Raw genomic sequence first — 26582 nt, 5'->3', positions numbered from 1 at the left:
CAGACAAGAAAGAGGGTGGAGAGGAGTAGTGTGCAACTTGGAGGCATAGAGAGACCATCATTTGGATCAGCTCACATTTAAATACCTGCAAAGGTCTGAAGAGGACTTTCAAATCGCTGTGAGAAGAGTTTGACATAAAAAGGAAGGACAACTAAAGACAAAGGGTTGAGAAGAGACTCTGAGAGGTGAGAGGAAATTTTAACATGTCTTCTTTTGAGGCCCAGGGCCAGTCTCCTCCTCGCTGCGGCCCACAGTTCCCCAGCCTCGGACAGGAGCCTCCCGAGCTCAGCATGTACAGCGACTGTTACTACCCTCCTCCCTCGCTGCCGAGCCCTCAGCGCACCACGCCGACCTCCTACGACCTGAGCGACTACACCACCTCCTCCCCGAACCCTTACCTGTGGTTCAACAGCTCCAGCATCAACACGCCGCCATACCTGGCTACTACCGGCCCGCCCGGCAACCCCGGCCCTCCCTTCGTCCCTCAGCACTACGGCATGCAGAGGCCTTACCTGGGCCCTGCTGGAGCTGGGGGTCCGGGAGGGGAGCTGAGCTGGTTCTCTCTGCCCTCGCAAGAAGACCTGATGAAGCTGGTCAGGCCGCCGTATTCTTACTCCGCTCTCATCGCCATGGCTATCCACGGAGCACCGGACAGGAGGCTAACCTTGAGCCAAATTTACCAGTACGTCGCTGACAACTTCCCTTTTTACAACAAGAGTAAAGCGGGCTGGCAGAACTCCATCAGACACAACCTGTCACTCAATGACTGCTTCAAGAAAGTACCAAGAGATGAGGATGATCCAGGTAATATTTGTCTGTTTTTTGTTTCTTTTTTAGCTCTATTTTAACTATATACCTTTGCTTTTTCACTTAATTTCCATTTACAGTTTAATTTTATTGCTTTATGAATGTGTTAGTGTTTTTTAAAAGCTGTTCTCCCATTTTTAAAAGCAAATTCTCACCAACTTTACATTCTTGTGTCACAGGCAAGGGCAACTACTGGACACTTGACCCGAACTGTGAAAAGATGTTTGACAATGGGAACTTCCGCCGCAAGAGGAAGAGGAAGTCTGAGTCCCTGCCCAGTGCTGATGGCGGTTCAGGGGCTCCAGAGTCAGGCGACAGCGAGAGGGGCAGCCCCAAACACTCTGGCAACGCTGCGCTGAACATCTCCCCCACCGCGGACAGGATCCCCTCCCCTTCGCCGTCAGGTCCCGCTCCTTGTCTGAGCAGCTTCCTGTCTGAGATGTCTGGAGTGACGGCCGGTGCAGCCAGCGAGGTGGGAGGCGACGGGCTGAGCAGGCCGCTGCAGATCAACCTTCCTTTAGACGGGCCTCATAGACCCACGCAACCTGGGAGCTTTAGCAGCTACTCCCCCAACTCGGGTGGCCCAGAGTGGGTGCCACAAGTGCCAGGTCCCCCTGTGCTCTCGTCTTCACCCACCCACTCTTCTCTGGGCTACAGCAGCCCCATCCTCAGCCAGTACAGCGGGTCCAGTGGGCATTTCTACCCTACACTTGGCTCGACAGGAATCATCTACCACCGTGAGGGAACAGAGGTTTAATAAGACACTGAAGGGATAATTTGGATTATTTGAAGTGGGGCTGTATAAAGTACTTAATGATAGTCAGTGTATTAGCTACTGTGCAGTAGATGCTGGTCAGCATCCACCCAGTTTGGGGAAGGAGAAAGGGGCACCAGCATAGAAGCTAAGCAATGAACTGCTGTGGACAGGATCAGTAACAAAAGGTATTGCAGCCACTTTAAAAACATCCACCCAAAATCAGTTTAATTGCATGCTGTATTTAGAATATTTTCACTGCTTTACTTTGCTGTCAGACACCCTTTTCAGTCCAAAACTGAAGATTTAGAAGCCAAAGATTGTTCTCTCCAAACCAACCAAACTCCATAGGCAAAATCAGTAATTTTGTCTTGCAGAACACAGAGATGCTCGTCTACAGCTTCTTCTATCTTTTAGTTTGTGTTACTGTGTGACTTCACTAAATCTGAATGATCTTTTTTTAAAAAACATCAAAGTCACATATTAACACAAACAAACTGAAAGATTGAGGCAGCAGTCGACCAACAGCTCCTGTGTTCTGTCAGTCAAAATTACGGATTTTCTGTATAGAGTTTGGTTGGTTTGGAGAGAGCAGTATTTGGCTTATATGACTTAAGTTTCTCGTCAGAAAAGGCTGTCTGATGGCAAATTAAAGCCGTGAAAATATAGCGTGCACTTAAGCTGATATCGATTATCTTAGGTTAGCCTTTTTTAGGTGGCCGACCCCGTCCACAGCAGTACATAGCTGGGCTTCCTTCACTGGCACTTCTGTTGTTTCTCTGAACTGGGGTTTTGCCAACTGCCATCAACTGTAGGTACTACACTGAGTATCCTTAAGACCCTCATACAACGCTACTTCAAATAATCTGAAATATCCCTTTAAAGGGGGGAAAGTTTAGTTTGAAAAGACTCTTGCCAGAATCTTTTTTACCTGTCTGGTCACTTTTGTTATAAAGAGATTCTGTTGTGAAAGACAACACACACACACACACACACACACACACACACACACACACACACACACACACACACAGAATGTATGTTTGCGCTGACAGAGACAGTTGAGATCACTATAGCGTGTGACAACAGAGTAAAAAGGCTTTGATTCCCACAGGAACAGCTGAGTCAGCCTCAGCGGACGACGAGTGTCACTCCCTGAAACCGCAGTCAGCCTCGCTATCAGATCCTCAGTCAGCTTTTATTCTACCTTAAGCTAGCCTCTATCAGATCTGACTCATTATTAATCTGATCTGCTGACATCAGGCCATTCCACGTCGCACTATCTGTGATTCTTCGATGGTATCGCTCGTGCAACAACGCTCCGACAGCACATTTAGAGGAGTATTAAAATGATGGCATTGTCAGCTGAGTGTGTGTAAAGACTGCTCTGTGAGATTCAACAAAAGGTGAAAGGTAGACTTTCTTTCATGTGTTTTTTTGTAGTACTAGTCTTGGAGTCTGATAGCGGTAATTGTACTTTGTAAATATGTCAATGTGTTGTGTAATGTTATACATTTATATTGTTGGTTTGCTGGTACACTTGTACAAACTGGATTCCTAATGTATGGTATATGCTATGTATGTTGTGTTTTTGATATGAATAAAAAGGTTTTAGAGTTCAGTTGCATTTTTCAGTTTATTTCTGTGAAGAATAACAAATAAGCTTGATTTTTCTCAAAGTCTCCACCCCACCCCCCCTTAAAAAAGAGACAGACAGCAAGACAGTAAAACCCTTACTGACAGAAAACAGCCCTGTCAGAAAAAGCGATGACCAGTAGTGTAGAACCTGCATGTCAATGTAACCTGATCCCTGTGTGATGGATAGTTAACTGCTCCTCCTAAACGGTTAAAAAATCCACATTCCCATGCTGTCCCTCCTCGCTACACTAAACACTGAATTCCCTCTGTGTCACGCCGTCTATACACAGATACTGCTGACTGGATGCAAGCAGCTTTATTACAGGAGAGGGAACGACCGTAAAATCTATAAAGATGCTGAAGCGTGGATTAACTGCCAGATAAACACAGATCTCAACGTGTTCATTCAGAATTATCCTCTATAGAAGGCAAGGATAAATTTCAGCACTACAATCAGAAGTTATTTAACATGGTAGACTGCTGAAAGTCTAAAAAAAGCTAACCAAGAGGATTCTGCACAGGCAAAAGGCATGTATTAAGTCAAAGTTAAAAACTTTATTGATATATGCAAGGAGAAACAAGTTTAAACCATACAAATGAATTCATAGTCTGCTTTCTTCTGTGAATGTCATTAATAAAAAAGGTACTTAGAAGGGAAAAACATATAGTGATATGTACAGTGGTGTGCTTAAAGAAAGTATAAATATAAAGAATAGAAAACTACAGTAAAGATGTGGAACAGTCATTTATACAAGGCGTCAGTTGCACTGCAGCAACAGGAATCTGAACAGTTAGTTGATAAGTCAATCACCTGCCATCTATGTTGATAATCAATTAATTGTTTCAGTCATTTTTTTGTGAAAAAAAAAATTCAACCTTTATTTTAATCAACATTTATTTTAACTCAGAATATACTGAGGGATTAATTTACAATGTAGCTCAGTAAAACAATAAAAATAAAAGTACTGAGTCACAGAAAACACCAAAGAGAAACATGTATAAAAGAGGCAAGTGAAATATTTGTAGGTTCCAGCTTCATAAATGTGAGGATTTGCTGATTTACTTTGTTATGTATGACAGTAAATGAAGAGTGTTTGGGTTTTGGACTGCTGATCGGACGAAAGAAACAATCTGAGGACAAAACTTTGGGCTCTGCAGAACTGTGATGAGCATTTTTTCCACAATTTCTTGACACGTCATTGACTAAATGATTAAATTATTAAACGTGAAAATAATTAATAATTTAAAAAAATGTTAGTTGCAGCCTTAGTCTGAATTAGGGTTGCTAATTGCTGGCATTTTCTTTAATCGGTCATTGGTAACATAAATAATCAATTAATTGTTTATCATTATTAAAAAAGAATTGCTTATACCAAACAATACTAAATGCGCTTTTCCCTCTCATTTCCACAGCAACGTATCACATATTCTCTGGCAGCTTTACATAACCTATTAAATGTATAAAGATGTAAAGGTCTGTATATTAAACACGTATACTTGAACATCATATACCATGTGGAACGTGCTCACAAAAATAATCTGTTAAATTTTAGATCTTTATTTAATAGCAGATTTTACATGATCAAATCAAATTCTTAAAAAACCGATTAAGCGATCATCGATTAATCATTATCATCCCTAACCTGAATCTGAATGAAAGTGATAATATGTTGCTGTCTTGATACAGCAACTTTAATCAATTTTGTAACATAGTATCACAGGTTATATTTCACATTTGAATACTTGAACACATGATTCCCCCAACTAAACTGTAAATGTGGGCAATACGTAATCATTAATCCAAGTATCAGATTAGTAATAGCAATTTTCTATATTGGATTCTGTTAATAGAATTTTATCATGTTACTTGGTTTTATTTTCTTGTCTGGCACATATACTTAAGTGAACACACACTCTTTGATTGGTGTGACCCTTAGGCCTTTATTTACCCTGAAACACAGGCAGCATGACAGTCATTTACACTAAACACAGAGTAAAAGAAAGCCAGAAAACACACTTCAAACTCAGATCAAGTGGAATTTAACATCCTGGCACAATTGACAAAGTGTATTAGTGCTTGAAGGTTAGGGGGTCAAACCTGTCAGAATTTGCATAACTGATTTCAAAACAAGTGATGAGGTTGCGTTTGGACGGCTCATAAAGTCCTGCTTTATCAGTCGTGTCAGACGCGCGAGAGTATATCTGATTTAACTGTGTGGGATGTCCTGCCTCACGTAATGTGCCATAAACCTCAGAACTCATTCGGGGATCATGACTGTGCCAAATCCATATGCAAATATATGATCTTTTTCTGCAGATATTACAGAGCAGATCAGGAGCTTTTTTTAAAAGAGAGAGAAAGAAGTGGGAGATAAGCAGAGAAGAGACAAAAGAGAAAAGTACAGTAAAAATCACTGTCCCAACGTCTCACATTTCTCCCCCAGAAGCGTCTTGGCACTTTGACTAGTCTGTGCAGCCAATTAGTTTGTTTTTTTTTTTCTTCCATATCTTGTGCAGACTTTGAGTTGGCAGGTGAACGATGTGGCATCAAGAACGAGGGTGTCAATCCAGCACAAGCTCATTTTCTGCCAACAGAAACATTACGGAGCTTTTGTCTCGGAGGCCTCATTGACAGCAGACATCACCTCCTGCTGTCTTCTTTCAGACAGTTTCAAATTGATGCAAATTTGCAGCTGTTCATCACACCAGTGCACGGGGATGACAAGGTCAGAGGGAGAATGTGCTGCTCCAGATGGAGCTTTCCAGATAAGAAACGGTAAAACCCGAGGGATTTATCTCACCTTAAGTGCGTGGAGACTGAAAACACACATAGTTTGGAACTTCCCTTGTCTGCTACTTGTATTTTGTACTGAATATATTCTTTATTTGGACGCTTTATTCATTCACAGATCACACGCTTGTCTAGCTTGCTGTAACATTCAATTATTACACTTTTTTTTCTCTGTCATTTCTTCTCATCTGCTTTTTTTCCCCCCAGCAGAGAATAAACAGCCACAAACCTCCACCTGCAAATGAAAGACTGCACTTAGTTGGAGTATATTTTGTGTTTATTTTTTGTTCCCTTCCGATCATCACGACCCACCAGAAATGTATGTTGTCTGTATCTGCAGTGACTCTACTTCAGCCTGTATTTCCTTGTTTTGTCATTATTTTGTCGTGCTCGGGTTGTGTTACCAACCCCGAACACTGGTATTTGGCGTCCTGAGAATGAGACCTTACGATCAACTATCTTTCTGGTGCATTTAAGAACAACTCTGACAAAAATCCTGCTGGTTGCACAGTATGTCCGTTATTGCTACCATATCATTCATGGCCCATTAAATATGCCTCACTAACTCACTTTAGTTACATTTAGTTTGTGATTTATTGGATTTAAGACACTAGAAAACTAGACATATAATAGAAAATAAAAGACTAGTAATAATATCTTCTTTATTAATCAACAAATAAACACATCTACGCCCTAATTAGACACCACACACACAATAATGCACTAATAAGACATAACAAGCTGTACTTTGTATTAAATTAAACAAAAAGTAGAAATAATATGTTCTTTATTGCGTAGTGGTTGTACCCTTTATTAGACAATTATTTGACTTTAACAGAGGGTGATTAAGGACACATTTAACTATAGTTTACAGTATAGTTTTGTCCTAATGTGTTCCTAATTGTGTTCCTAAAGTGCGACCGTTCAGACTTCAATGTCCTTTTTCTTATTTTTCATACATTACTAAAAAATAGCAGTTTATTATAATAAAAACAGGAGGTTATACAGCAGTTTCATAACACCAAAATACTGTATTTCATTATACAAGTAGCTAAACCCCACAATACTTTTCCTGTGGAATGAAATACTGCAACTACTAGATAATTGCTACCAGTAAGTCACTGTTAATTTGACAATAAACATTTTATAGTGTAACACTTGAATCCTATATTAGTTTTCTGCTTTCATTAACTTAAAGTGCCTTCAGTTTCACAATTAAGCTGTGATATATGGGAGCCCAAGCTATTGTACATTGCATTGTGTGTATTTTGGAACGCACTTGTGTGTCTATGATTCAGGGATACCCAGCACAGCATCCATCAATCACATGTTACTGTAGCTGTGGACCTTCCTCGCCTCAGGCAGTAGAATTATTGCTCAACAGAGTGATACGATTAAAATCTATAAATCCTCATCTCCACCTGCCGCCTGGCTCGTGGCAGTCTTCCACACACCTGTCGAACTAACGGAATGCACCCACACACACTCATACTGTTGATATGTATATGTGTGTGTGTGTGTGTGTGTGTGTGTGTGTGTGTGTGTGTGTGTGTGTGTGTGTGTGTGTGTCTGTGTGTGCAGGGGCATACAAGTGTGTGGTGTTTATAATATAAACTCAGACAGAGAGCGATTATACCAGAGCTGCTATGCATGAGTGCTTTGTGTTTGTAGGAGCTGTCCTGATTATAGCGGCAGTAAAAAAGATTTCACACGTCACTGCCTGGTGGATAAAGAGTTTGTAAAGTCTGACGGCTTAGTAAATCTGTTTTATTCCTCCTGAAGTGAGGAGATACACCGCTTCACTTTGGATAACTGCTCCCTGAACGGAAAGCTAACTGTCCTGGTGCCAAATCAACCCAAAACACACACACAGACGCACCTTCTGTATTTACTAAAACAGTCCAAGTCCTATCAAGGCTGTTTAGTAAACGGTAGCAGAGAACGTCAAGCCTGGAGACAAGTCGTCATGCCCAGTGCTTCGGCTCTGCTTTACCAGCTCGCTGTTATGTGTAAACACCCACGCACACTCCAGACACACGCAGGTGATGAAAGGAATGAAATAACTTGCCCTTAGTCTGGAAGTTATTGAACAACCTTTTTCCCCTTTTTGTGCTCTTTAGAGGTCAAAGGAAAATGCCAGAATCCGCACAATTTCTCAGATCACAGCTGTATGTATGTGCTGTTAGCAGAACACACACGAAATGCTCTTATTTTGAAAATTCTCACATTTTTGACAATGTCTGTGCTATTGAGTGCCAGAAATCCTGATAACATTGCTTAACAGTGTAACTCTTGACAATGCCAAAATCCTCAGACACCCGACGAGTTGAAACCACCAATGTCCGGGTGTCTTAATCCACAGGAAAAGTCCCAGTTTGCCCAAATCCCATTCATGTTCTCCATGACAGAATAAAACAAAAAATTCTGCAGCTCCGTCTGTAAAATAGTGCATCCAAGACTCCAGAGAATAAGGCAGTGAGTGATCTCCCCTTCCTAAACATGGCTTATATACACGATTTGGGGAAAAGTGAAGTTTAAAGACAAACACAGAGTGCAGTGAGAGTGTGTGTATATATGAATCATTGCTATTTCACCCTAAAATATTTTCCATGTCAACATGCAGTAAACATGGCGATATGAACAGGGCTTTGCAGTGAGGGAGGGAGAAGAAGGAAGAAGGGGGAAATAAAGGGTTTGTGCCTTACTGGACATCTGCAGAACTGAATGGAGGATTTAGGAAATTGGAAGAATAATTCAACCCCATTTATGAACTCATGGCAAACTTTGTCACAGTTCACTGCAAAGGATGGGTTAAAAAGGAGACGTGCTACATGTTATTGATTGAGAGTTATTTAGATTTAAGGATAAGACAGCTCCAGACACTGAGTCCTTTTCACCCACACTGGTGGCATGTCTTTAGGAATGGCATGTAGGCCACCGCTTTGGTTCTGACCGAAATATCTCAGTTTGGTGTATTGTCGTGAAATTGTGTGCAGACATTCATGGTCCCCAGAGGATGAATCCTAAAGAAATGATACTTAGAAGCCAAAAAAACTGCAGGTAAAGTCAGGTACCCTATGAAATGAAATAGATCTGAATAGATGTATGTTAATGACTGTGAAGATCACCTGACATTTCCACTGGCACCACCATGAGGTGGGGTTTTGAGTGAAATACTTCAACAGCTATAGAGTGCTGCAGGGTTGACTAGAACTGGATATCTGTACTTGACACCTGTAAGGTATCGACCTAAACAACAACTGATCCTGTTTGCATCCAGATAGAAAAAATAAATACTTTTATGGTGTTGCTCACAGCCAATCATTGCAATCATTCTTTGATTTAATGTGATGTTTGATTGGCCCGCTTAATAGGTACTTGTATTGTCATTTTTTTTTAACGATACCCAGCCCTTGGGATGACATATTTTTGTAGGCCAACCCGGGAGTTTGCATCGCTCTTGTTCCTGTGACAAAAAACAAATGAGATTTTTCCGTTTGTTACTTTCATGTTTTATTCAGGAAGATAATCGTCACAAATGAATTTCACTTGTATGATTTTTTTTTTTTAGCCTAAGAGCAATCGCCAGAAATAAAAAGCTAACATGAGACTTTAAACAAACTATACCACAGTTAAAGTGACTCAGCGTCACCACCACAGTGAGTAATGGTTGGTGTGATTTCAAGGTTTTAGGACACATTCCTGCAGCACTGTAGTGGGTCGATTACCGAGCAGTTTGGTAAAGACCCAAATGTTAGCATGCTAACATGCTAAACTAAAATGGTTAGACACTAGATGTTAAACATTAGACCTATATCTGCACAGCATCAGCGTGTTAGTATTGTCATTTAAGCATGTTAGCATGATGACTTCAGGATTTAACACAGTAAAGCCTCAGACAAGCGAACAAAGCTGTAGGCTCTCGTTACCAAGTTAAATGGTGGTAAGAATATGACTGGTTGTAAATTCTGAGCAGGTGGAAGCCGTTTTTTTAGCAGCGCATAATATGATTAGCAGGGACTTAAAGGTACAATAAGTAGGATTTGTCAGTTGATGTTTGTAAACACACTGTAAAGATAGTTGATTGTTGAGTCACATTCCCAGGAGGTCAAATACCACCATTTTGGGTTGATAAAGCATCCAAGCATATCAAAATAATGGGAAAGTAAAGAGGTACGGGTGGAAGGCGGGGTGTCTGCACATGCAGGCGCCGCCACACACCCCTGGTGGGTCGTGGGTGATGATTAACAGGGATTACGCCTTCATGATTTGCCTTTTAAACAATAGAGAAATAGCATGGGGTTTCACATAAAGTCCATTCCTGTGGAGTCATGAAGAGAAATTCTTGGGAAATGACAAAGTAAGAGCCAAAGTGAAAGTAATAAGGTGTTCCTTCTTGCTGTATACTCAGGTTCTTCAGTTACAGCCTGTGATGATACAGTTTGGCTCCCCAGTACCATGTGGCTGCCTCGATAAAGGCAGAGAGGAAATATAAGAAGTGGTGTTATTGTTGTTCCCATGAAGCTTTATCTAATATTATTCCTCGGGAGGAACAGGGAATAAAATTGCTCTCTGAATGTACAGCCCAGGTCTTCCACATGAATCACGCAGACTTTATGAGGCTGTATTTCAGCATGCAGGGTGAGGACTGTCAGTATCTGTTTAGTAAACACAGTCCTCAAAAAAAAAAAAAAAAAAGGGACGCATTTATTTCCATTAAGCCCTGAAACCGGACCAGACAGCATGAGTAAGATCCAGACTGTGTCCATTTAGAAGATAAATTGCTCAACAGAAAAACCAAACCAAAAAAAAAGGGGGGTGGAGGAATGGCTCGGTTTTCCAGTCTGCAAATGAGCCCATTAACCCTCAGACATGGATTCTCCTCCAGTAATTTAGCCCCAGGCAGATGCAGCGTGAAAGTGGTCATGCTGATTGACCAGAAAGAAAGTCTTTTATTTTGAAACCTCACGTTGCAACACTGCTGCATAATAATTCACAACAGCGGTGTTGGCATTGAAACCGAAACCTCACTGTTTTTAATATTCCAAGAAGGCTGCGGTTTTCTGTTATTTGTTTGTTTTCGTTCGTAGGCCAATGGTTATGACTGGGGTGCTCATAAAAATGTCTGAACCACAGCTCTTCCTTCTCCTCCTCCTCCTCCTCCTCCTCCTCCTCCTCTACACATTCAAACACAGTGGAAATTTTTCAATAATGCATGCTATACAGCTCACCAGGATATATTGATATTTAGGACGAGCAGACCCCGGCAGCCATGTATATATGAAATAGCAGGGTAAACACAGATGTTACCAGTAATGCTAATTAAGGTCTTGTTAGTGTAGCAGAGCCTTTCCAGTGAGCAAATACACAAACACAATGTCATCACCCTCATTCTGTTTGACCTGAATGAAACAGAACCTTAATTATTGTTGCTGGTACCACCTGTGTTTACATTGCTGTTTTACATTAAACTGGCTGCTGTGAAAAGACCCACTATATATTTTGTCTAGTCTTTTAGTTAATACACAGTTATCTAACTATTTACAAAAAAAAATTAACAGGTGTCTTAAAGTTTAATCCAAGTTTTCACCCACTTAAAAGGGCTGTAAGTCACATTCACTGCCACTAGAGGTCACAGTAGACGACCAACTCAGATTAAACCCTCAAACTGCAGGGCTGCTTCAATATTGGTCCAGATTTTGATTTTGCTACTATTTCCAAGTGGAAATAACTACTTTAATACTTTAATACTTTAATACTATTGTAACGCCATCTGGCGAATTAGGACAATTAAACTTTGACTTAAATTAGAAAAAACTGCAAAAAAAAAAACAAAACAGAAAAATATTGGAAATTAGGAAAAAAAACATGTTTTCTACCTAATAAATTATCAGTGATACATCAGTTGTCAGCATTTTTAATTGCTGGTTCAGGAAAACACAAAATTTGCAGGCCTAGTTTGGAGAGGTGACTGTGACATCAGCAGTTAAAAGTAGCTAACACCAGTGCTTGTACTTGTAAGAGTTCTTGTACTTGAGGACAGAGTAACTGACAAAGGACAAAGTAACTGAACATGTTGTAATGGTGTGTGTGAGTGTGTTGATGCTTCAACATGTCGTGTGGCTGTGGACACGGCCATCACAGTAGTTCAGTTCAGTTTTCTGCAAATTATAAACATTAATATAAGTCTGATCATGCCGGTCTTTGTGGACAGACTATTAAACCAAACTCCATTCTAAAAATAGGTGTTATATGGTGGTGCCATATTTATTTTTTATGGTAAAAACTTTACTGACACCATCACAAAGACTGATTTGTTTGGATCTTGTGTTTTTACGTGTTAATTATTTAAAATGTGGAGTCGGTTGCTATTAAATATATATCTCCAGTTACATAATTTATTGGGAAATTTGTTTGAAATATGTTTCAAGTATTTTAGAAGTGGACGCGTCCGCTCTGTGTCCCCTGAGATCTGCCTACAAGGGGGACACACACACACCACCATACACATGCGAATAAACAAGGAAGCTCAGGCAGCAACACACACACAGAGGGGGGAATACTTCAGTCTCTGCTCAGGATACTCTGCTATTTCTCTATACGACAAATACCTGTTAGCTGAATGTTGTGTGTTGCACCTTTAAGAGTTATTTTCAGGCTTTGCACTTCATCATTGATAACTAATACCGTTGTAAATGCTGCACACACGCAGGCTGAACATTTATTGGCACAAGCTGGGGCTGCAGCATTAGCCACGCTGAGAAATCAAAGGACTTCACTACCGTAGTGTGAAGGCTCAATAGCTTTACTTTAAAGTACTGACACTCCATAATGTTGTAAACAAGCAGAGGAGCTGCTTGTACTGCAGCAAAGTTAAGTGTCCACACAAGCGAGAGGAAAATCATTTTGTTTTATGGATGCACATGGAGAATGGCTGAGTAAGCCACACCAGAAGTTGTCTAAGATTCTACTATTTTTTGGACGTATTGGTTCACTGTGGACTCAAAACTGAAGGCATCGCTTATAATCATAAAGCCTTCAGTGCGAAACCAGTCTGTTACTGCTGGAGCCTGAAGGTTAGAGTAAATAACAGTAAATGTAACGACACTTGAACACATCAGACAGGCACGTCTCCCACACCCTCATAAGCTGTGTGTTATGACACTCTGCTCTGACATCCATGACAAAAACAAAGGCTCCTGACTCCACTGGTTAGATAGGTGCTGTTGGGGATTTTCCTGCAGCTATTTGATGTCTCGTATGAAAATGATGTAAGGGAATACATCTTTGATGATGTAAAACCAGTAATGATAAGCTGGTTTACTATGCATGGCTGCAAACTGGAGACAAATACGAGAGATAAAGATTTTTTTTTGCTGAAGTCAGCATGTGCCTACAGTTTGACTCGGTTGGCAAAAGTACAGCTTTTTTCTCAGTAACTGAGTGTGAGACAGCAGCTGCAGGTCGACGGTGTTTTATTGGCGCATGTGATGTTTAACAGGGTGAGAAATTATTTTTTTGCCTCGTGTCACGAAGCTGTTAAATGCTCAGGATGAGTCAGATAAGAGAAATACTTTTCCATAAAACATTAGGTGGGTGGTGATCTTGTTTCAACTGTAGGTGATGATAATGGCTAAATCTACTCCAGCTTTTGTGTTATGCTGTCGCTGATGCACATTGTTTTATGTGGGCTTATTAGAATATCTTCTAATGTATTTCATGTATTTATTATATTTTATGTTTATGTTCCTTCCATGTTTTGGCTTTGAGACAGATTTCCCCATGAGAACAAATAAAGTTAAACTTCAGGAAGCCTTTCAACAGCCACCTCTTGGATTATTGAATAACACCCAACTTTAAAGGACCAGTGCGTGGGATTTAGTGGCATCTAGTGGTGAGCTTACATATGGCTCATACCTCTAAACATGTAGGATAATATTATATTATGAATATTATATTCCATTTCTGCTGTATTATTACACACAAGACTTTAAAAGTTGACAATTGTTGGTGTTAGAAATCACAGAATCAAGAGTCTTCAGAAAGCTCCTTAATAATTCCTGTAGTTCTTAGATTATTGAATAATATCCAACTTAAACATTTTCTGGTTGCAAGACACTATATGGATTATTTTGTTAGTTTCCAGACAGAGTTCTTTAAGACATCTTGATATGATTGTTTGATTAACAATTTTTCACTGATAAAAAGTTCCCCAGAAATGAGTCATGCTTTGTAGATCCAGTCCATCTTTTTGTATTCTGTTTAGTACACTTTAAGGAATTGAATATTGATGTGTGCAGGCAGTGTAGTTGCACTGGGGCCCGTGGGTTGGGGGAGAGCAGGTCCTCCATTACTGTCTTTAGCAGAGAATGGGCCCTTGCATGTGATATCAGATTGTCCCCTCAGAAAGACACGTGTTCTAAGAAGGACAAAGATTAAAATAAGGATGGCGTCATTAAATGTAGCGATGCAAGATCAGGCAGTCATGGTTTTGTCGTATACAAATGATTATTCTTGGGTAATATGAATGCTGATGTTGATGTTGTCCAACAAGTCTATATTTGATCATGTGGCAAAATCATGCGATACACAGAGCTACTTGAGGTGCATAATCTATGCAGATTGACAAGGTGACTGAGTCATTCAACTGTAAAATTTAGCAGATTATCGGTGAAACATATGTACATGTAATGCTGGGTTTGTGTGCTTCATTACGAGTCGCCATAACAGCAGGCACTGGGGCTGTCATAACCACCTTACGCCATTGGTTTGCAGGATCTTTCAGCTACAGAGACTTAGCATTTTAAGAAGGTCTACTACAGTTCACCTCCTCAACAAAGAACTACCAATCTGACCTGAACTCACTAGACATTGTTTTCTGATTTTACTGCCAAATGCACAAAGCCACGGATTCACAGTGGATCACTGTTAAACACTTGTTTTGGCTCAAACATGTGGATGTAACAAAGCAGCGCCACTTTCTTTAGACAGTCAGGATACAGCAAGTTTTTATATATGTGTGTGCCGTGGGTGTATCCATGTATGTTGACCTCTGGCATTATTAACTCAATGAAATGTTGCTCTGTGTCAAAAAAAATACCATGCTATAATACTATAGGCCTGTTAATGAAGATACAAAAGCCACCAAAGTCCTTCTGGCTTTTCATTATATTGCAGATCTCTGGGGTCAAAGTGAGAATCAATTGGAAATTAATTGCCTGCTTTGTCCTGTTAAAGCGAGGGTTTCACACATGGCTGATCTGGATAGTTAATCAATCCACTGGATGACTGAACTCCTGATATGGCGCCCACTGGGTCTATAACGACATCACAAGCTGGAGTGTAACAAATATAAGCAGGGTACATAGTGTCATGAGTATACAATGGTAAACAGTGGGTGATGAAGATTATATCGATACAGCGACATTTGCACTGATAGATTTTAATTTTTGCAGTTTAATTCCGTGCTGTGGTGCAATTCCTTGACGCCCAATTGAATAATTGATCAACTTTGGCGACTGGAGACGAAGGATTTGACTTTGCATGCATAGAGCATTTGTATTGAAAAAAGCCACTGAAGTGTGACCCCGCTCAGAAAAGACCAGGGAGCACGGGAGGCTCCCAGAGCAGGAATAAATGAATTTACTTTTCACATGACAGTCATTAAAACTGAATACATTCTCCCGAGATGCACGTCCACCGAGGACTCCAGAGCACACCTAAGTAGACTGCCAGCCAATATGCTGATCAAACAGCCCACTGACATCCAAAAGTACTTACCAAGCCGATCACAAATCCATATACGATCCAAATATATGCAGCACATAAAGTGGCTGCACACATATTGTTTGTGTATTTTGGATTAGTCTGTATAAAATCCTTCCTCCTATCATATTGAACTGGAAAGGTGAAGAAAAAAGAAAGGAAAAACTACAGATGATGAGAAAAAAAACATACATTTTCTATTGTTTTCTTTGACTTTTCCCAAACTTTGCACAGTGTGACTCAAGTCTAACACACTGTATGATATAACTTACATAAGACAGTATCACGTTCATGTTTTTCATTTGTGACAGTGACAGTTTCCTAATGGAAAAATCTTGCCACGATAAATTGAAAATGTAAGTCGCATTTGCAGAATGACACAGACCTCTTGAAAACTCATCCAAACCACACATATGTGAATGCAAAATAAGGCTGTCAAGGTTCATTCCTGAAAAGCAAGCACTTTGTTCATGTAGCGGGGATAAAGCACCACACGTAGGAATTTACATATTGATGCAACCTTGCAACCAGCAAGAGAAAATTAATTTGTTCATGTCTTTACGTCTGCATCAATTCATCACCATAGCAAAGCAACAAAGACGCACACAGCCATGAGAGCAACCATGTGAGTTTTAATGCCCATTACCCAGTAATTGGCTGTTTAGCTTTCTTCCCTCAAAAGTCATTACACATCCAAGAAACAACTGTGTGCCTAATTATTCTTACTGCAGTGCAGCTGTGATGTGTGCCCCGTCCAGACGCACAACGTTGGCCCTCTGAACCTTGATCTTCCCTTTGGGCTTCACTCCAGTTCCTGAGTAAATCAACTGGTGCATGCTAATTGGTGTGTCTTTATCCCCGTGGCAAACGGACGACCAGTATGTGTGGGCATGCATGTGTGCATATGTGTAAATGTGTGTGGGTGGAGAAGTCTCTACTGGACCATGCAGATCTGAGATGAGTTGGGTCCTGCAGAGAAAAAAGCCTTCCTTGACAGCTCACATCAGTACAGTAGATCTATTCAGACACTGCCCCCGCCAACACACACAGACACACACACACACACACACACACAGACACAGACACACACACACACACACACACACACACACACACAGTCCAAGTGGACGAACACTTGAAGGGATTCATTTAAAGTTCCCATGAAGTCAAATGTTTTGATCACATATGTATTTCCCTATATGTCACCCATGTGCCAGTATCAACCCCAAGAATGAAATGAAAGTTATTTTGTAGATATTCTCGGGTATTTTTAATGGTATTTCAGAGTTTGTCTTCCTGAACATCGATTAAAAACTGCTGATGACTCATCCTGCGCTCGGGGGCTATCAGTGAAACATTTCATTTCTCTTATGATGCAGTGAAGCATAGAAGGTATTATTTGTGAGGAACAGGCCTCACTGTACAAAAGCAGAACTTTAAAACTTTATTCACTGATTTGGGTGAAAATGGATGATATTTTATGATTTCCCATGTGATGTCCTCCAGCTAACTAACTAACATCTGCTAACGTCTAAAAAATAAGGAGATCAGAAGCACTCTCATGTCAAAGTATGGAGCTACAACCAATCAACACATAGCTTAGCTTGTCCACACATCAAGGACCCAGCTAGCAAAACATGTTCAGAACATTTTTTTAAAGTTCCTGCATATCTTTACGTAGACTAATGTTATTACTTTCCCAGAGCATTATGGGATGGTTGGTTGAATGTTTTAGGTAACTGACTTCAGCATTTCACTTTAACATTTCCTAGATGTTAAAACAACAAAGTTTTTCTGGCAGTCTAATGTTGTTCTCATTCCCTGAACATACTGAGAAGGTTAGTTTATGTTTAAGTTTTTCTGACATGAATCTGATGCTATTGTTACGTTTCCAGAGTGCTCTGGGAAAGTTTATTTAATGTTGCTTGAACATTTCCTTCCTGTGTTCCCAAGAACACAAGAAGGTTAAAGTGGCACAAATGTTTCTGACATAAAACTGCGTTATTGTTACATGCCTGGAGCGTTCTGCCCCCTTCAGTTACGTAAAGTCATGGTAACATTTCAGAACGTTCTGGGAAGGTAGGTGGTAATTTTAGGCCATAATGTTTGCTGGATTTTGGTTCCTGTGGATTGACCCAGGCTGTTTGCAACTGTTTTCAGTCACAAAGCTCATGGATGGGGTAAAATTTATTAGCAAAACAGCAGAGTTAGCTCATAGAGAAATGAAACAACTCATCTAGTTAATAAAAAATTAAAAAGACAATCAAATCAAAAAATAGATTTATTGACACATACACAGCACAAAGAAACAACATCAGTATTATTTTTCCTTCCTCTCAGTCGGCTGTAGCCCATCAGAGCCGTCAGGATGAAGGTGTCAGGGGAACATATTCCCTGTTCACCTTTCCTCCCTCCTGTGGAATTAAACAAGATGCCACCCAGGTTCAGACGATAACCAGTCCTGACACGCCACTCATCTGAATTTCAAGTAGGCCAGGAAGGCAAAAGGGACAGGACTTGCTCCGGGGAGAGGGGTAATTCTGGAAGGAGAGACGGGTCAGTAGACTGATTTAATAAAGGTAAGAAGAGCTATTATAAACAGAGTACAGCCAAAAAAATTACGAACAGGGGAGATTAGTGCCAAAGCTAATGGATGTAGAGGTGCAAGTCAGAAGAAAAGCGAATGAACGGAGGGAAATGAGTCATAATGTAGGGTAATTAAGCTAAGTGGTTTAAGAGTCATACGGAATACAATAACCAAAAATAAATATTATTATCGCACAACCCTTTTTAGCACAAAGTGTAGCGCACACGTTCTCACATCCTTGACCCGTCCTTTTCTCCATTTGTTACAACTGTTACGGCCGATTAGGTGACCCGAACCTGCATGGGATCCCGCGGGAATCCACCGGCCTGGTTGATGGATTCACACTTCAGTTACCCGATGAAAACAGATAGGAGCACTCAGGGAGGCACGGGGGACAAATCATTTCACTTGACTGGCAAAAGGAGGACGACGGAAACATCAGAGAGGAGGAGAAATGGACGGCGAGAGATGGAGTGAGACAGAACGATTAAAAATTGTTTGTTTGTTTTTAAAAGAGGTACAGTTACATGAGAAGATCAATACCAGACACTCTAATGTCTGTATGGTAAATACACTGCCTGGCCAAAAAAAAAAAAAAGTCACACACACACTAATAGTTTGTTGGACCGCCTTTAGCTTTGATTTCAGCACAGATTCACCATGGCATGAATTCGATAAGCTTATCCAGTGTCACAACATTTATTTCTGTCCACAGCTGCATTCATTTTTCACCCAGATCTTGTATTGATGATGGGAGAGTCGGACCGCCGCGTAAAGTCTTCTCCAGCACATCCCAAAGATTCTCAGTGGGGTTCAGGTCCGGACTCTGTGGTGGACAATCCATGTGTGAAAATGATGTCCCATGCTCCCTGAACCACTCTTTCACATTTTGAGCCCCATGAATCCTGGAATTGTCATCTTGGAATATGTCCGTGCCATCAGGGAAGAAAAAAATCCATTAATGGAAAAACCTAGTCATTCGGTATATTCAGGTAGCGAGCTGACCTCATTTTTTACCGTTGTTGAACCTCGACCTGAGCGACTGAAGCAACCCCAGATCATAACACTGACCCCACAGACTTGTACGGTAGACACTAGGCGTGATGGGGGCATCACTTCATCCACCTCTCTTCTTACCCTGATGCCCCCATCACTCTGGAACAGGGTAAATCTAGACTCCATCTAGAAATCAGACCACATGGCCTTTTTCCATTGATCCACAGTCCAATCTTTATACTCCCTAGCTAATTGAGGCTTTTTTTTTCTGATTCACCACTATCCTTCCAGGTTTTAATAATGGACTTTGGACAGTTCTCAACCCAGTTTTAGTAGTTTCATCAATCTCCTTAGTTGTTTTCTTTGCTTGATGCAGGACAATAATTTGACACAGAGTAACATCTTTTCCACGACCACAGGATATGTCTTCTGACATGGCTGTTTAAGAAATGAGAAGCTCTTCACTGCATCAGTTTGGGTTAAATAACTTGTTGTCAGCTGAAACATATGAATCACTGCAGTAATTATCCAATGGAAGGATCTTATCTATTTGCAGTGTTAAATCTGGTGACAGTGTATAAAGCTATTGCTAGCAGTGGGTTAACTTAGCACTGCTCTGGAAACAGAAGGAAACCACCTGGTTCTGTCCAAAGACAACAAACCTACCAGCCCACCAGCTCTCTAAAGCAAAGAAAGCAACAGTTTGTATCTTGTTTTTTGTCAATCTGAACAAAAACCAAGACACGTTGTCATTTTATAAGGTTGTTTTCCTCCCTTCTTCACTGTGAGAGTGTTATGGAACCGTGACTTATGACTATAACGGAAGCTGAACATCATCCTACAAGCTTGCACAGGCACACTGTCATGCCTCCTTGTCATCATCCTTGAACCTTTAGCTGCTCCCTCTCTGGTGGATTTAGTGTCTTGGGGTATCATACGTCTATTTAACACATTCAGTTATATTTATGTCAACTCATGAAAGGCAACTAAAATATGAAATATGTCTTGACTCCTCCAGACATTTGTGACAGACATGGGAATTTTAAAAAAGGTACATAGATGATGATATTTTCACTTTGCATCAATAATATTGGATTGTTGAATACTGAATTGATGTATTGATCGAGACTGCTGTTGACATGACATGATGAACTGGAGCACTCTGAGGCAAATTGTGTTCTGTGATTTTGGGCTAACATTATATATAATATCATTGATTTTACTCAAGTGTGTTCCATGCATCAGTAATAATGCTGTCCTGCTGGGATGGGCTTCTCGCTGAGCCTTGTGGCGTTAGCTGGGGATGTAGCTCGTTAGTTGCCACACATCGGGTGCCACAGCTAACGGCTAACCAGCTGCTTATGTTCTGCTTAAGTCCACGCCGGCCTGTGGTTCTCTCGAGAAATGTGGCGTAGGCTGAGGAAGAGCGGAAACCACGTGCCCTCCCCTCACTGGTGAAGCGGAGAGAGAGCTTGGCACTGTTAGATGGAAATAGATTGAAATAACAGCTCACCCTTAAGCTGCTTTCTCTCCAGCAGGGTAACACTGGTAGCATTAATCGAAGAGTGTGTGCTATGCTTTGGCGACGTCGGCGTCCCGGCCCACGGTGGCAGGATGGCGTTGTCACCGGCTCACCGGAGCACGCACCATCAGAAGACCCCTGTCTCGTTTGGGTCCTCATTTTTCAGGTGAAGGTGGTGAAGAAAAATTCCCCACCTCATGTTAGAGTGACAGCTGTTGCTATCCATACTAATGATGACCGATGCAGACCGGTCTCGATGGTAATGAATTATGTCCAGACCTGCTGTTTCTCCACTTCCAGTCTTTATGCTAAGCTAACCAGTTGGGTCAATTTTCTCATCTATCTCTCAGCAGGAAAGCAAATAAAGATATTTCCCCAAAATGTCAGTAGTCACCTTTAACCTGTGAAGAGAGCTGTCCTATTATTGCACAGCAATTATTGCACAGAAGAAGAAGGGATAGAAGCTTGTTATACCAGACCATGGCAATGATAAATTCATGTGGAAACAGGAAGAAAAAAAGGGGGCAGGAAAAGCGAGGTGCTGGTAACGACCAAGGCTCCCCAGCATGGATAATAAGGATGGGGATTTTTTTTTTTTTTTTTAACCTGAAGCGCCATTCTTTATTCAGGAAGCTCCCCCGCCTTGACACTCTATTCCTTTGAGTTTATCCTCACCATCTCCGCTTCTACCTTTATCTCCACAACACATCCACCTGCAGTTACTTAGTCCCATCGGTGCCTCTGCGGTTTAATGTTCATTTCAATGCATTTCCCTGCAAATGTAAAACCCACCCTGACATTTCCGTTATGTTCCACTTCATTTCTTGTGGAGTTAGGAGTTATCCCATGACAGACGAGATGGACTGATTGCAAGATGGCAATCTCTAATCTCATATTCCCAGGAGGTTGGCTACTGTCAGTGTGATGGTTTAGGGAAATGCTAAGATAGGAGAAGGTGAAAATTGAACTTCTGATATGAAAAGAAGAGTCCTTAATATTTTACTTAAGCGAAAGTACAAAAGTATTAGCATCAAAATACACTTAACAAAGGGCAGTTTGTACTGTAATGCTGTTTATCCATCTAGATAATTTTGGCGTGAGCTGCCGAGTTTTGGATAAACCAGAGAGATGTCTGTTTTCTTTTCAATATGATGAAACTAGATAGCACTTGGCTTGTGCTGCAGTAGAATCTACAAGAACAAACTGGTCAAAACAAGGTCTGTGGATTAGTAACCCGATCATGATTTACAGAAATAGAAATTGGTGTTGGCTTGTCCAAATGTATTTTTTGGCACTTTGACAGCCTTTTAGTTTCACTATATTAGAAAGGTGATAGACATCTCTGGCAGATATCTCCAAAACTTGGTGACTCACACCAAAACAATGGATAAGTAGCACTAGAGGCCAGAGGAAAAACATGTATTTTTGATTTTGGAGTGAAATGTCCCTTTAAAAGTATAAAGTAAAATTACTAATTTTGCAGAATGTATTATTACATCATGACCATTGATGCATCTATGTGTACATCACTTTACAATAATACTATAATATACTTTACATTCTTCTAGCTTTTATGTGAATTCCACCCTGAGGATCAATAAAGCATCATTTACTAACATCAGAATGTATTTGTTGATTGTATATTCTTAATCTGAATCTAGGGAGTAACTATACTGAAATTATCTGATTATGTAGTAGAGTAATAAGTACAATATCTGCCTCTGCAAAGTAGCAGAAAATGGAAATACTCCAGTCGAGTAGAGGTACCCCCGAGTTGTACTTAAGTGCAGCACTTGAGTACGTGTCCACAGAGAGGAGCGTCCTGTCTTCTCTACTGCTGACAGCTCTAATAACAGGCTGAGTGGACCCGAGGGCAGAGCAGGCAGGAGCCGCGTGGCCAGGAGAGGGTGGCTCATACTGTTTTCATTCCCCTGAGCATGCACTCAACCAAATAAATGCAATGTGAATGAGTGTAATATGGTGTAAAATCCATATCATTGTTGTATCAACACAAAATTTGCCTATTAGAGAATGCGTGAGTTTATCCCTGAGGATAAAGGGATCAATGCTAGTTTGATTAAGACAGGATCGGAGGCAGAGGGGTAATTGGGTGTTATTATCTGGAGACTTAAGATTAACAGTCTGTTAAAATCATGCAAATTTTCTTTGCCCTACCAGCTACATTTCAGATCAAACAGTCAGTGATTTACTTACTCAGGTGTATGCCTGACTTTATAGTGACTCGCAATGTCAGTTTGCCTTTCCTGGAGATAATTATCTCACATCACTGGCTACAAAACTAAAAAAAAAAACTGTAGATGTACTCCAGTCATGATGTTTTCCAATTTGAGGTATACAAGAGCTTGAAGCTTAAATAACCTCCCAGCCGTTTCAAGTGGCAGCCGGCTAAAGACAGAAAATAAGATGTTAACATCGAGGGAGTAAGCAGCTTATTTCTCACTGGATTATTCTATTTTTCACTCCCTCTGGGCTGAGGTCCAAATCCCAAAGTCCTGAAGGGAAAGCAGTGAAGCAGCTGCTCTTCTAATAAATTACAAGATTGTGGTGTGACTCTGACTGCTAAAAAAGTTTCTCCGACAGAACATTTTTCTTTAGCTCATCTTCATAACTTCAGGTCAGTCATCAGTGTGCACCCTGCTCTATTAGTAATACAATACATAATTCATCATGTAAACAAGGCATAAGAGGCAAAACATCAGGTGGCCTTTTGTTAATTAATTCAAATTGTCATCAGCTCCGGTGTTTGCTGTTTTGGGGGCAAAAACAGAATTTTTAGGTTCAACACACTTAGAGCTACAATAATCTTCATCTTCAGGTGGTGAGACTTTATTCATACTGATGCTTTTTAAAAGAATAAATTGGAAGCTGGAGGCATTCAGATTATTTTGTAAGAAACAAAACACTAAATTAAAACTGCTAGCAAACATATAACCATAATTTTACCAGGTATTCCTACATAACTGGTTCCCATATCACAAACTATTGACAGTTCATACATTTATTAAACTCTGAAGTCACAGAAAATCTGCTTAAACCTGCAGTAAGGAACTTTTGTCTCTCCCTTCTGGCTGGGAGAGTAATTACACAATTGCAGTTACAAAATTTCAGAGAAATTTCCATGGTTTCAAGACAATATTCAGTTCTTTAGGTAGAGCAAAATAGAATATCTGCATGGCCTTCTTCAAATATTACATACCAACCATCCAAGAGCAGTAACACCACATCCATGTCTGTCCTCAGTCTCTCAGTTATGGTTGTGTTTGTTCTCCCCGTCAGTAACTTCTGTTGGACTGTAATTTTTCCTCTGAAAGCAGAGTTTTTATTTTCGCTTCTTAGTGTCATAGCTTTTATCTTTTGCCCATGCATCAAAAGGAGGAAGTCTGCAGGAGTCCAATATGTCTTAGGCTGAAACTAGTTTAATAATACTCAGCCAAGGAAAATGAAGAAATAATCAGTACACGCTTTGTCCTGACGTTCCGGTCCTCTGGGATAGTCTTTAAACATTCACAGATGAGGTCATGATGAACCTTTGTCCAAACAGGATCAGACCGACACGTCTACAGCACGTAGAATCAGCCCATTGGCCTGCAAATCCAAATACAGGAAGTATGAATGAACAAGGTCTGAGAGTACAGCTTAGCACCTTTCACTCCCATTCCTTGCCGGGTCAGTGGTATGATACGTCTCCTCCTTTCAGAGAGACAACACAAACACATCTGACCTTAGCTGCAAGAGCAATGCTAGCAGGTTGTTCCCTTGTTTATCTGAAAGGAGAAGACAGCTGCATGTACTGTCTAGAAGAGACAATATGGACACTTACTCCTAGTTATCTTATACTGTCACTATTTGCACCCTCCTTTGGCTCTGGGTTGGTGTAAAATGCATCACTTCATGTGCACCAGCGTGGAAATGCCGCCAAAAACTCTGGTAAACCGTAAGATGCAGAGAGATTTCAGAGCAATGTCCTTTTTTGTTTTCAGGATAACAGGCTTTGTGTAACTGATAGTTATAAAATGCTGATCAACTTAAAATGTAGTACTTGCCATTTAGCTTGTGTACTGTCAGTGTCCCTGCAGCCTGTATGCCACTCTCTTCAACCAAAAAAATAAAAATAAATAGAGATTCAACCTATTTCATATATTCTCTATGGCTACAACTCGCTATTTGGACCACAGCGCTCATTTTTGAACCTGAAGGTCTTCCGTATTCCTCTTGTCGTGCAAGATTGCATATTAATGCTAATATAGGAGCTAGTTTGAATGTTTACCTACCAGAGTTGATCTAAAAGCAGAGGTTCCCCCCAGCCATTACTTTGTCGTGTTGTCTCTAATCCTCTGAGGATCTACACCTTTAATAAAATATTTTATTGACGCACTTAAATGCCGTTGTGGTTAGTAGTCCTGTAGGTTGGTTTCTGCTCCCAGTCCCAAACAGAATGCCGTGCTATGCTCTATGAACATTGTCTTAAAAATAATTATACTTTTGTGAGTATGCTGTTCTTGAGGGACCAGGCATCTAATGTCACTCATGTGATTATATTCAGGGAAGGAATAAAAACACTTCACCAAAACTTTGACAGGAAAGAGATGAAAGGAGGAATGATGAGAAGAATATTTTATATACATATATATTTATGAGATTTCTGTGCCTGACTGGAACTTCTTTTTAAAACCAAACTCTGCAACACTATTTAAAGGGGTGTGCATAAGGCTGTCATTACACTGTCATAACTTTGTTATGAAACCTGTCAGGGACACTAAGGAGTCTTTATGAATGTTTATGACTATCATTCAGTCATCTAATGCAAAGTTCACATTATTTGAGATGTCTCTGTTCTGACAACTTGACATTAACCAAGGCAACATAACCTGTCAATGTCTTTGTTATGACAACTTGACATTATCTGTTTAGCTTTATGTTTTAACTTTACATTATACTGGACAGCCTCCAAGACGGACAATGGTCAGTTTGATAGGAAACAAAGGCACTCAGGGGCTAATTAAGCAGCTAGCTCCACAGCTAACTGAGCTAGTGAACACTAGCTACAGATAACAGCAGACAGCAATTAGCCTACTTTAGCTGCACGTAGCTAACCGCTGCTTGTCCATCAGCTAACTCTGTAAGCTAAACTGTATTCTGTCATTAAACTGTCCCTATAACATTTAATGACAGCTTTATGACAAGTCAAAATGGTACCACAGGAGTTAAAGAACAGGAAATTATTCATGACACCACTGCAAAAGCATTTGACTGTAACAAAACTTCATCTTTAGGATGAGTCCAAAATGTAGCAATTCACTTTTCATTAATATTCATGACATGCTCATAACAGTCTTACGACACCCAGTGTCAAAACCAACCCTGTATGACATAACAATGTAATGTTAAAACATGAAGCTAAACAGTTTCTTTAAGTCTGATAATGTAATGTTGTCTTGGTTAATGTCATGTTATCATATCAAAAGAATGACAAGCCATAAACATAGACACTCCTTCATGTTCATGAAAAGTGTTATGACAAAGTTATGACAGTGTAATGACAGTCTTATGCACATATGTCAAATAAAGTGCTACCAAAACCTTTTCCTTTTCCACTTAAATGTTACTGTAACATTATGTTTCATTGCTTGTTTCTTGTGTTTTGATGCTTTGGGCTTTAGTAATACTATATTTAATTATTATATATTTATGGTAAAGCCAA

General features: G+C 40.3%; 1 protein-coding gene across 1 annotated transcript; it reads left to right on the top strand.

Annotated features, from left to right (window-relative positions):
• Positions 1-1898, top strand: foxi3b (forkhead box I3b). The gene is made up of 2 exons (XM_084718343.1): positions 1-804; positions 987-1898. The coding sequence occupies exons 1-2, from the start codon at positions 204-206 to the stop codon at positions 1562-1564; spliced, it is 1179 nt and encodes a 392-aa protein (XP_084574469.1). The 5' UTR covers positions 1-203; the 3' UTR covers positions 1565-1898.
• The last annotated feature ends 24684 nt before the right edge of the window (positions 1899-26582 follow it).

The sequence above is a fragment of the Lutjanus erythropterus genome, chromosome 5 (genome assembly GCF_056507025.1).
Source record: "Lutjanus erythropterus isolate fLutEry1 chromosome 5, fLutEry1.hap2, whole genome shotgun sequence".
Lineage (NCBI taxonomy): Eukaryota > Metazoa > Chordata > Actinopteri > Lutjaniformes > Lutjanidae > Lutjanus > Lutjanus erythropterus.
This window is presented reverse-complemented; position numbering and strand designations above follow the sequence as displayed.

Coding starts and splice junctions, on each gene's coding strand:
- foxi3b (XM_084718343.1), top strand. CDS start 204: ATGTCTTCTTTTGAGGCCCAGGGCCAGTCTCCTCCTCGCTGCGGCCCA. Junction 805..986: donor AAGAGATGAGGATGATCCAG/GTAATATTTGTC, acceptor CTTGTGTCACAG/GCAAGGGCAACTACTGGACA.